Source organism: Tupaia chinensis, unplaced genomic scaffold (genome assembly GCF_000334495.1).
Source record: "Tupaia chinensis unplaced genomic scaffold, TupChi_1.0 Scaffold000423_1, whole genome shotgun sequence".
NCBI classification, from domain to species: domain Eukaryota; kingdom Metazoa; phylum Chordata; class Mammalia; order Scandentia; family Tupaiidae; genus Tupaia; species Tupaia belangeri.
Genome location: NW_006159928.1, coordinates 8,762,481 through 8,774,243, shown reverse-complemented (window position 1 = coordinate 8,774,243; position 11,763 = coordinate 8,762,481). Strand labels below are relative to the sequence as shown.

Here is an 11,763-nt window from a genome sequence, read left to right as displayed (position 1 = left end):
TCCCTAATTTAGTTCTTCCTGTTTATGTTGTATAATTCTAGCTCCTTCATCCTTCATTCGCACTGTCAGTTTATTTCTCCATTCATTGTGACTGCTTTCTTATGGCTATTTCCATGTTTGGTTTACAATATTTGGCTCTGTGCTCTCTTTTGCAGGAGTTATTTCCCACAGAAGTCCTGCATTTCCTGGGTTAAACCTTATATGACAGTTCTAATTTTGCCATTACTCTGATCCCACAATACTAGGATCAGTTTTAAAGTTAAGTGTTCAGGATTCGTGCATTTCACAAGCACTGCCAACTTGTAGCATGCAAGGTTATCAGTCTTGGAACCACTGTCCCTCAGATAATACTTTCTAAATATACTCTGGGCAGCAAACCAGTTTCCTTGCTGGTCTGTCAGGACCATTCTAGAATCCTAAGGTGGAAGATAACCTTATTCTGTATTAGATAAATGGAGAACACTAGATTGAGCCTTACTCTACCATGTTACTATAAAAGAATGTTAAATTTTGTCTCTTTACTGCGTCTTTTCCATCATCATATAGCATACCATCCCTACCATCACAAGAATACTTCCTTTGACCCCACTCTACCAACAGCTGTCACCCTCATTTTTTACTCCTCTTTACAGTGAAATCTCAAGAGAATCTTCTTTATTGGTGGGCTCTAATGACTCTCTTTCAGTCTTTCAAAAGACCACTTTAAACATGCTCTTTGTGGCCAGCAGTTAGCATAATGGCTATGTCACTGGACTTCCATGTAGTCAACCGTGGTTCACATCCCAGACCCAGTGGCTTAAAACTCACGCCAGGCACGTGTGCGTGCATGGCCAAGATCCCGAGAGGAGAATGGAGGAAAAGGGATTGCAGCATGGCCATCCCCCTGGGGGTGATTTCTCGCTTTCTGTCTCTGTGTCTAGCAAGCACACGCACCCTATAGCAAAAACCTCTTTAAAAAATAAATAAATAATAAATAAATAAACATGCTCTTTGTCCATTACCTTCTAAAATGACTCCTCTCAAGGTCTGCATTGCTAAATTCAATGGCCTATCTCATCTTAATCTATCAACACCTTGTGATCACTCCATTCTCCGTGATACATGTGGTCCACCTGGCTTTCAGAATTTCATCATCTCTTGGTTTTCTTTTTTCTTACCAGCACCTTCCTCTTAGTCTCCTTTGCTGGTTCCTCATTTCCTCCTCAGTATTGTAAGGCTGGAGTGCCAAGCCCAGCACTCAGGCCTTGCTCCTTCTTTTTAGACCATCTCTCTGTTGCTAACATCTGAATATCTGAAAATGAGTGATTTATAAGAATGGGGGTTTACTGAGCTCACAGTTTGGAGGCCCAAGGATCAGGGTCATATCTGATGAAGGTCTTTTTGTTGGTGGGGACTCTCTTCAGAGTCCTGAGAGGCAGTACAACATATCGCATGACAAGACAGAATGAATGTGCGCATGTTTCTATGTTCATGTCTGTGCCTCTGTGTCACACTGCCTCTCCTTATAAGCCACTAGGATTCAATCATGACCTAATCACCCCCCAAAGGCTCTACCTCTCAATCCCATGGTTGGATTTAGTTTTTACCCCCTTGATCCCAGCATAATAGGAACCAAATTGCAACACATGAATTTTGGAGAGGCACATTCAAACCATAACAGTCCTCTTCTCTCTTCTATTTACACTCCCTAAGGAAGCTCATCTAGTATTAAGATTTTAAGCACTGTCTGTATTCTAAAGACTTCAAGAACACTTGACATCTGCAGTTGTACATCTAAGAAGCATCTCAGACTGGATATATGCAAAATGTAACTCCTGATCTTTCCTCTAAATAAGCTGCACCCTCAATTTCCCCCCATTCCAGGTAATAACAAATGATCAAAGAACAAGTTAAATGAAAGATCTGACACTAACAATTGCATCAACTTTAAATAATGAGATACCTACAACGGTTCCTTACATAGTTCAGCACAGCATAGCTCAGAAGATATTACTTAAAACTAGAGCCTGTTATTTTTTAAAATTTACTGATTTTTAATTTTATTTATTATCACCATTCTTTGGTTTTGGTCAGAAAGAGACAGACAGAGAGAAAAGAGAGTGAAAAAGCAAGCTGCCAGGTCCAGGACTTGAACTGTGGTCTGCCACGTGGGAGTCCAGCACCTCAACCACCATGCCACCTGCCGACAATGAGTTTGTTTTTAATATATTTATTTGGTGTTGAAAAAAGAAAAGGTGGTCCATGGGTTTTATTTGTAAAAAAGCTATAAGGAACTTAGGTTTGGTGTTTAAATAAAGTAAATTAAATAAATAAATAAGCCAAGCACTTAATTTTTTCATTTTATATATGACATTCAATACCAAGGGATTTGCTACAGTAAAGCAATTGCTTTTCTGATAACTGTAGTTTTAGATGTAAGAAAGTATGAGAACATTTGCGAATAATAAAAAGGAAGTTTGCTTAGTGGATCTAAGAGTTTCTTTTGCCTTTTTAAAAAGATATCTAATTCTTTTTAAAAAATTATTTATTTTATTTTATTTACTATTACCATTCTTCAATTTGACCTGCGAGAGAGTGAGAGTGAGAAAGCAAGCCACCATACTCAGCCATGTGGGAGTCCAGCACCTCAACCACCAAGACACTTGCCAACCCTGGGTCTAAGAATTTCTAAAACATTAAAAAAATAAATAAATAAGTATATTTAACAAATCAGGGTGATGAACATCTTCAAATATATACCTCTTCTCTGCACAAAAAGACTCACCTGTATGCTGCCCGGTGTCTCTGCAGGGCAATTGCAGCCAGCTGAAGCCTGGCCTCCACCACAGTCTCCAACTCACCAGCAGAACACTGGGACAGGTTCTTATGCCCTGTATTCTCTATCTCTGACACTAGGAAGTTCAGCCTGTCTTCAGCCTCTGTCAGTAAAATTGCCTAAGGATAGAACAACACACCATCATGTAAGTTCAGAAATAATACATATAACATCACATTCCTTTTTTTTTTTTTGGAGAGGTTTTTGCTATTGCACGCATGCGCTCACCAGACAGAGAGAGACAGAGAGACAGAAAGCAAGAAATCACCCCTCGGGGGGATGGCCACGCTGCAATCCCTTCTCCTCCATTCTCCTCTTGGGATCTTGGGCACACACGCACACGCGCCCAGCGTGAGTTTTATGCCACAGGGTCCAGGACGCGAACCGCGGTCGACTACATGGGAGTCCAGCGACATAGCCATTACGCTAACTGCTGGTCCCACATTCTTTTTTATTTTAAGAATTACTTTATTTAACTTTATTTATTTATTTTTGACCAAAAAGGGACAGAGAGAGAGAGAAAGAGAGAGAAACTGAGAAAGAGAGAGAAAGAAAGCTGCCAGGTCTGGGATTCGAACCATGGCTGCCTATGTGGAAATCCAGAGCCCTTAACCACCATGCCACCTGGCCCCATAACATCACATTCTTCATTGTTTTTTAAGAATTACTTTATTTAACTCTATTTATTTATTTATTTATTTGCTATAGGGCGCGTGCGCTCACCAGACAGACAGAGAGGGACAGAGAGATAGAAAGCAAGAAATCACCCCCCAGGGGGGTTGGGCACGCCACAATCCCTTCTCCTCCATTCTCCTCTTGGGATCTTGGGCACGCATGCCCACGTGCCCGGCGTGAGTTTAAGCCACTGGGTCTGGGACACGAACCTCGGTCGGCTATGTGGGAGTCCAGCAACATAACCATTACGCTAACTGCTGGTCCCTTTATTTATTTATTTTTGACCAGAGAGAGAGAGAGAAAGCAAGCTGCCAGGTCCGGGACACAAACTGCGGTCACTCATGTGGGAATCCAGCGCCCTTAACCACCATGCCACCTGCTGGCCCCATAACAGCACATTCTTATTTTTTCAAATGTTTTTAATGTACTGTAAAGTAACAGTGAATGGAAGACCAAAGAGGAAATCTGTACCTAATCATTAGAGAGCTCCATGAACAGGGAAAGGGCACTGAAAATGAAAAGGAAAGTAAGGGGAAGCATAAGCATGTGCAATAATTATCCTTTATTGTGTGTACAACTGCAGCTAGTATTTTCTGTAATGTTCTATAAAGCTGCCGCCACACTGATTAGTGAATGCTAAACCACCAGTCTGAGGGGAAATACACAGAGAGGTTTCTGCAAGCCTCTGGTCACAACATTTCATCACCTGATCAACACATAATCTTGTTTAATGTGTGTTTATGTTTAAGGACACATTTCATATGTATTATTGATTCATTAACTTTGTACTTAACCACTATAAATTATGTCTGAATGAAACATATCTAAAACACATATTTTCTCCATAAGATACATTGCAGTCTTCATGCTCTTAGAAATGCTAGACAGCATATCAGTGCTATGCTTCGAGATCATATTAAATAGCAAAATCAACAACAACAAAAAGCACAAAAATGTGAAAAACGTGGTACTAAATGGGCCATGAAAAGGAGACTCATTTATAATCTGCAAACTGAAACAAAAGTCAGAGCATTGCCCCCTGTTCAACTTAGCTGAGGATATGCACATCAGGGAACTCAAAGTTTTGTATGTTCTGAGAGTGTTCACGAATGACAAAAAGGTGCCAGGAATGTTTATTTGTTTGTTTTTTTGTAGTTTTTTTTTTTATTTCTGCCATAGGGTCCGTGCGTTCATTAGAAAGAGACACAGAAAAAGTACATGCTAGGGGGAATGGCCAAGCTGCAGTTCCTTCTCCTCCATTCTCCTCTATGGATTTTGGGCATGCACACACATGTGCCCAGTGTGATTTTCAGGCAGCCAGGTCCACAATTTCGATCTCAGAATCAGCCAAGTGGGATCCAGCGCCTCAACACCGCCACTTGCTGGCTCCAGAGGAATATTGATTTTGAGGTTATAAATAAATTTCAGTGGATAGAAAAATTAGCAAACACAGAATCCATAAATAATAAGGACTGATTTCAAGTTGAATATGGTCACCTGATTGCTAATATGAAGATCATGAACTTTACAATAGATGATTGAAAGTAAATAGCAACATCAAGATAAAGGGACCAACCAATCCTTCAAGCAAGAGGAGTCTAGAAAGGTGTCTGTAAAGAGCAGTGAATATTATATAACTACTAGGGCAATTTAGCAATGACGTAAGACTATGACCATCTGAACCAAAAAGACGGGTCCTATTTCCAGATCTGTTTTTACAGGTTTCCTAACAGTTTTCTCATGGTTCAATACAGCATAGTTTAAGGTGATTAATATCCTCATCACAGAGTTGTGAGCATTATATAATAATGCAGCCAGCCTGCCATTTATCCAAGCCCTGGATAAATGCTAGTTGTTGCTGTTCCATCCTTATGATTATTAGGAAATGAGAACGACTGCTTAGAATACTCAAATCCCACCAAATTATGAGTCACGTCTTGTGAAGAACCTTCATTTTGACTCTTGTAAAGTCAAAATCCTGACCCCTCTGAGCATCTACTATTCTCACAGGGAGTTGACTCCATCTCTGGCCCCAGCTATGCTTTTACAAGAAAAGTACTAGATTGCCCAAGAGTAAGCACAGCCCTACAAGTGGGCCTGTCTAGAGCCTATGAATGTCCATTTTGGTAAGTGATTTACAATGATTTGAAAAAACATTTCAAGCTTACCTTTAGCATGCCAAGAGAGATATCATCTTTAATTTTTGCAAGCTGAAAAATTGAGCCTCGTTCCTCCTTTGGATTTTGGTCTACAAAGACATAAAATTTTAGAAGGACCAAGAACATCTGTGGTTAGTTTAAACAGTCTAGGTTATTTGTTTGTTTGTTTCTTGCTATAGGGCACACATGCTCACCAGAGAGAGACATGGAGAGAAAGAGAAAGTGAGAACCATCCCCCAAGGGGGGTGGCCATGCCACAATCCCTTCTCCTCCAGTCTTCTCTTGGGATTTGGGGCACACACATGTAGAAACCTGGCATGGTTTTCAAGTTATCAGGTCTGGGACTCAAACTACAAAGCAGACCACGTGGCAGTTGAGCACCTTAGCCCCCATGCCACCTGCTGGCTCAAAATATTCTAGTTTTTGTTTGTTTGTTTTTCAAGGTTTTTGTCAGAGGGTGCATGTACTCACCAGAAAGAGACAGAAAGAGTGAATATGAGGATTCATGCCCCCCCCCCCGCAAGAGGATGGCCACACTGTAATCCCTTCTCCTCCATTCTCTTCCCAAGATCTTGGGCACACACATACATACACACCCAGTGTGATTTTGAAGTCACTGGTCTGAGACTCGAACCACAGTCGGCCATATGGCAGTCCAGGGACATAACCACTACACTATCTGCTGGTCCCTATTCTAGTTTTTAAAGCTTGTCATTCATTGAGAAACTATTCATAAATCTAATTTAAAAAAATACTTAATGATCATTCTTATATCAAATAGTCCCTTAAATGTCATACATTAGAAAGCTGAGACTTTAGAATGTAAATTAAGTTACAAAAAAAAAGTTTCAGAAAAAAATATCTACTCAATGACTGCAGTAAGATATATAGCCCCAGCTAGGTGCTACATTATAGGATATGTAAAGTCAGACTTGTGTTCATGGAAATGTATACATCAGCTGTGTTTGCTATAAAAATAATTAGATTAATTAAGGTCTTTAGTAATTCAATAAAATGTGGGGGGAAAACAGTATTGAAAGCAAACATAAATACCAGAGACAGTGTGGGAGGATAGTGGGAGATGGCAGAGGGTAAGAGATAGGGAATCAAGGATGGGGGAAAAAAAGCAAAACATACAGAAAAGAAGAAATGTAAAATTATTTGCTGACAATAACATGTGTGTTGATGTGCTTTATTGAGACAATATACATTGTACTCTGGATGGAAAAAAATCTTTGTTGTAGCTGCAAAAAAAAAAACATGAAGAGCAACTGTAGATACTGAAGACAGTGTGCGAGGAGGGTGGCAAATCGGGGAGGGTAGAAGGGAGGGAGGGAATCAAGGGGAAAAAGAAAGATACAAACATTTAAGAGTCACAAAAATGGAAAATTGTCTATTGATGTTATTTATGTTAATATTTTGACTCAACCAATATATAGTGTATTCATGATTGGAAAATTCGTTTGGTACGCTGTAATGATACAGAGTGACTTGAATTTAAAAAAAAAGTAAAAAAGGAAAACGAACTGCATTTTAAGATTTATTTGCACCAAAATAAACCTGTACTTCCTATTTTGGGGAAAAAAAAAGAAAGAAAGAAAGAAAGCTGAGGCTAATTCTTAAAACAAATTAGATGATTTTGAACAATTTTTTGATTGCTTAATGATGTTATCCAAGTTAGCAGCTATTAATATTAAGTAGTGGCTAATCTCCTGGGGTCCCATGATACCTTTAGGCCCTCAGAATATTATGAGTCTTCCAGATATTTCTAACATTTCAAAAAGATCTTGGACGTATCTGTTCTGCTGTGCACGAGCCCCTCACTCAAAGTAGAAAGAAAGACCACTGGAAACAACACAATCTACAACCTGTAATATCTCTCTGAAAATTCCCACCCATAATCCAAAGTCTGCCCTTATTTCAAACCAGGGGCAAGTAACACAATTTTGATCACAATTTTTGCCAACTTGGCTTCTAGAGTGGTGAAGAAAGAGAAGAGTTATTTAACTAGAAAGTACCTCAAAAAAACACCCACCCAAAGAGACAAAATTTATCAAATGGAAAGAAGGATTCTACAACAACATGACTTAAGACACACTTGACTTCCTTTCCTTCTTTTTAATAATTATTTAATTTTATTTATCATTTTTTAAAAATTTGCTATAGGGCATATGCACTCACTTGAGAATGAGAGAGACAAAGGGAGAAAGCAAGCCACCAGGTACAGAACTCAAAACATGGTCAGCCATGTGGAAGTCTAGCACCTCAACCACCACACTATCTGCTGGCCCCTCCTTTCCCTTTTAAAAAGTGTATTTATTTACTTCTTCCATGAGAGCAAGAGAGGGGCCTCCAAAGGAGTCTTCACATTACATACACTCTACTGGCAACTTTAGCCAACCGGGATCAGTCACATGTGAGTAATGGTATATACAGGGAGGCCCAGGATGTGAATCTGAGACCATCCCATGTGACTTTAACATAGAGAAGCATCACATTACTACTGCAGCATCATGGCTGGCCCCTCTTCTTTTTCAACTCCAGCCTATCTGGCTACTCCCCAAAACTAGAGGCTCTGAATTTAGGGGTCAGCTGAAGATAAAGGAGGGTTTAGGCTTTGGTAAAGGTCCATCAGAAATATCTGAAACAGCCTTCTCCCCAAAGGGATAAAATGAAAGTGAGGGAAACGAAGATAGAAAACTAATGCCTGGACACTGATATGAAGCAACTAGAATGAAAATTAGAACACGAGAGAACTTAGGATGAGTCTGACCCACAGATATTCATCAACTCATGAGAGATCAAATGAACATGGATCCCAAATGAGTGTTCCTGATGTCCATGGCCTCCTAGAAAACAAAGAATATTAGGACAAATTAGCCAACCACAAGCTAAAAGATACGAAAAGACCTGATGTTCCAATAGAGAAGGGTTACCTGCCTACCCTTTTACGCCTCTCTGAATTCTCCTTCTATCATTAAGTGGATGATGACAAGATAAGAACCCCAATGAAATGACCAGGATAAGAAATAACACATTTTAAAATGTTTGTGGTTTAGACCATTTATGTTCATTCCTATGAATTCTTTTCTCTTTCCTAGCATCTGGCAACACTGTGCTTCTAACTCTCTTTGCATTTAAATAAGGACTAAAGTATTTAAAAGCTCCTGTGCTCCATAGTGGCTAGACCAATTTATATTCCCACCAACAGTGTAAGAGAGTTCCCCTTTCATCACATCCCCGCCAGCACTTATCTCTTATCTTTCACATTCCCACCAACATTTATCATTTTCTGTCTCTTTTTGTTTTTTGTTTTTAATTTTTGCCATTCTGACTGGGGTTAAGTGGTATCTCATTGTGGTTGTGATCTGCATCTCCCTTATAATGAAGGATGCTGTTGTTTATTCAGCTCATTTTCCCATCTTTTAATTGGGTTAATCATTTTCTTCCAGGTAAACCTCTTGAGTTCTCTGTGTATTCTGGTTATCAGTCCCTTATCTGAGGCACAGTTTTAACGAAAATTCTCTCCCATTCCAAGGGTTGTCGATTCACACTAATTACTGTATTCTTTGCTGTGCAGAAACTTCTTAATCTGATGTAATAATCCCACCTGTCTATTTTGGGGATTACTGCCTATGCTTTCGGGGTCTTGCTTACTATTCAGCCATGAAACACAAAAAGACCCTGACATTAGATAGAAAGTGGATGAACATGGAAGATTTATTGCTGAGTGAAGCAAGTCAGGCTATGAAACAGAGACATTGTATGTTTCCACTTAATATATACCAACTATCTACATTCTATGGTAGAAACTAAAAGACTGGAGGACATAAAAGTATTGAAAATTGTTATGGACACTGGGGACAAATTAGAAGGACAGTGGGAGAGGGGAAGAGTGCAGGAAGGGAAATTTGGGAAAAAATGGGAAGTAAGACTTTTGTGGGACACAGATATGATTTGTTGCCTGCTAGTGATATTATGTACAGTATTCTCAACTCACCTGCTGTGTGGTGTATATCACATTGGGTAAAATCTCTTTACAAATTAAATGTAGCAGAATGATTGAAGGTATAAATAATAATAAAAAATAAATAAATAAAAGTTCATGTGCCACCCCATATTCATTCTCCCTACTCCCCACTTCTTTTCTCTCTCTCACCTTTCTAGACAATCTCAGAGCAGAATGTCAGACTGTACACCTACCTACAAGTGGTGGTACCTGGGTCTCTAAGTGGTTTTGTAAAGCACAGTTCTTTGTCAATCCAGGCAAAACTAAATCGTTGCTGGGCTAAGCTATGAAATCGTTGCTGGGCCAAGCTACCATTTGTGGTAACAAATCAGCCTATTCTGATTTATACAAAGGCTCGACAGCTAGAGAAATTCTCATGGGAAGTAGAACTGCTAGGAGCAGGTGTGAGTGCTTTAGGAAATGCAAGCAAAGCACCAAAAAAAAAAAAAAAAAAAAAAGTTCTTAGAATTAAATGCATTGTCAATATGCAAGTTATTTCGATGTACAGGTGGGTTTTAGGCAAATGCATAACCAGTAAAATGTGCAACCAGTTGTGAGAGAAAACTCTTACACACTTACAGTTAAAAAGTGAAATTATGTCCAACTCAGCAGTGCAGTGGTAATGAACTGCTCAGAAGGTCAGATCCCACATAGTGACTATAGTCCTGGTTCCCAGCCTGATCAGCCTGAAATATGCTGGGTACGTGTGCCCAAGATCTGAGAGACTAGGTGACTGGGGGAGGGGAATACTGGCATGATCAGGTCCAGTGAAGGATTTCTGTCCTTTTTTCATGCCCATGTGTCCTCTGGCATGAAAAAAGAAAAAAAAAATAGTGTTTATAAACACTAATAATGCACTAAATGAAAAATAATGCCATTTACACAAGTTTCAGAAAAATACTTAGAAATAAATTTAAACAAGGAGGTAAAAGATCTGTACACTGACAATTCTAAACATCTATGAAATAAATTGAAAAAGACACAAATAAATGGAAAGATATCTCGTGTTAAATTCCAATGACATTTTTTACAGAAAAAAAAAAATCCTAAAATTTGTATGGGCACACCAACAACCCCAAATTGCCAAAGCAACCTTGAGAAAAAAAGAGTAACACTGGAAACAAAACACTCCCTGATTTCTAAAATATATTATAAAACTATAATAGTCAAAACATATGGATTCATGGGGGTAGAGTTGGAAGTAGTTTGAGAAAGAAAAGAGGAAGCAAGCAAAAAAATACATGATTACCTTTCACATTGGAGAGATTTGGTTTGTTCTTCTCAGTAACATCTCCATGATAGAATGATTTCATTGTATTTTCTGGGACACAATTTATTGTTGCAGCCACACTTAAGAAAAAGTGTGCCTTAATGAAATAAAACTTATTTATGAGATGTTGGTGGCCAACTGTACCCAGAATTAGAGGTAAGCCTTTACTTATTAATTCATCAAGTGCCTAAAAAAAATTGGAGGTGATCAAATTAGTAAAATCACTTTTCAGATACTTAGTTTCACTCCTTTTTTCCATTCCCCATTTGTTGCTTGATGAAGGAATACAGAGATAGACGTGAAATTCCATAAATGGCTATTGACAGAGAACTGCCATGTCAGAACCACCCAGCAGTTCAACAAGCTTCTGTCACGCCCCACCCAATTTCTGACCTGCTCATAGACCAGGCAACACCTGATCAAAATAGAGAAACTGCAAATGCTCATCAGCCATGCATGTTAGTCATCATTCTTTAGCATGAGTAAATTAGGGCTAATAGGATAAGAAGAGGAACAAAAAGTCCAGACAAGCCATGTCCCTACCCAGTCCATGGCCAATCATTAGAATCCCTCCTTGCATATGCCCTCAACTCCCTGGCCCTTCGTCCATGCCCTCAACTATACCTGGCCCATAAGGGGCTCAATAAATTACCAAAGCAACCTCTTTAAAATGAAATCAGTAGGGACCAGCAGTTGGCATAGTGGGTATATCACTGGACTCTCATGTAGTCGACTGCAGTTCGAGTCCCAGACCCGGTGGTTTAAACTCACTCCAGGCACGTGTGCATGCATGCCCAAGATCCCAAGAGGAGAATGGAGGAGAAGGAATTGTAGC

General features: G+C 39.4%; 1 protein-coding gene across 1 annotated transcript in view; it reads right to left on the bottom strand.

Moving 5' to 3' along the window:
• CFAP54 (cilia and flagella associated protein 54) overlaps nucleotides 1-11,763 on the bottom strand; it is a 347,206-nt gene that overhangs the window by 114,318 nt on the left and 221,125 nt on the right. The window contains exons 49-51 of the mRNA XM_014590242.1: nucleotides 10,908-11,115; nucleotides 5,659-5,738; nucleotides 2,765-2,934 (exon numbers count right to left, since the gene is read on the bottom strand). Coding sequence (XP_014445728.1) covers nucleotides 2,765-2,934; nucleotides 5,659-5,738; nucleotides 10,908-11,115 — 458 coding nt within the window. The remainder of the gene's footprint in view (nucleotides 1-2,764; nucleotides 2,935-5,658; nucleotides 5,739-10,907; nucleotides 11,116-11,763) is intronic.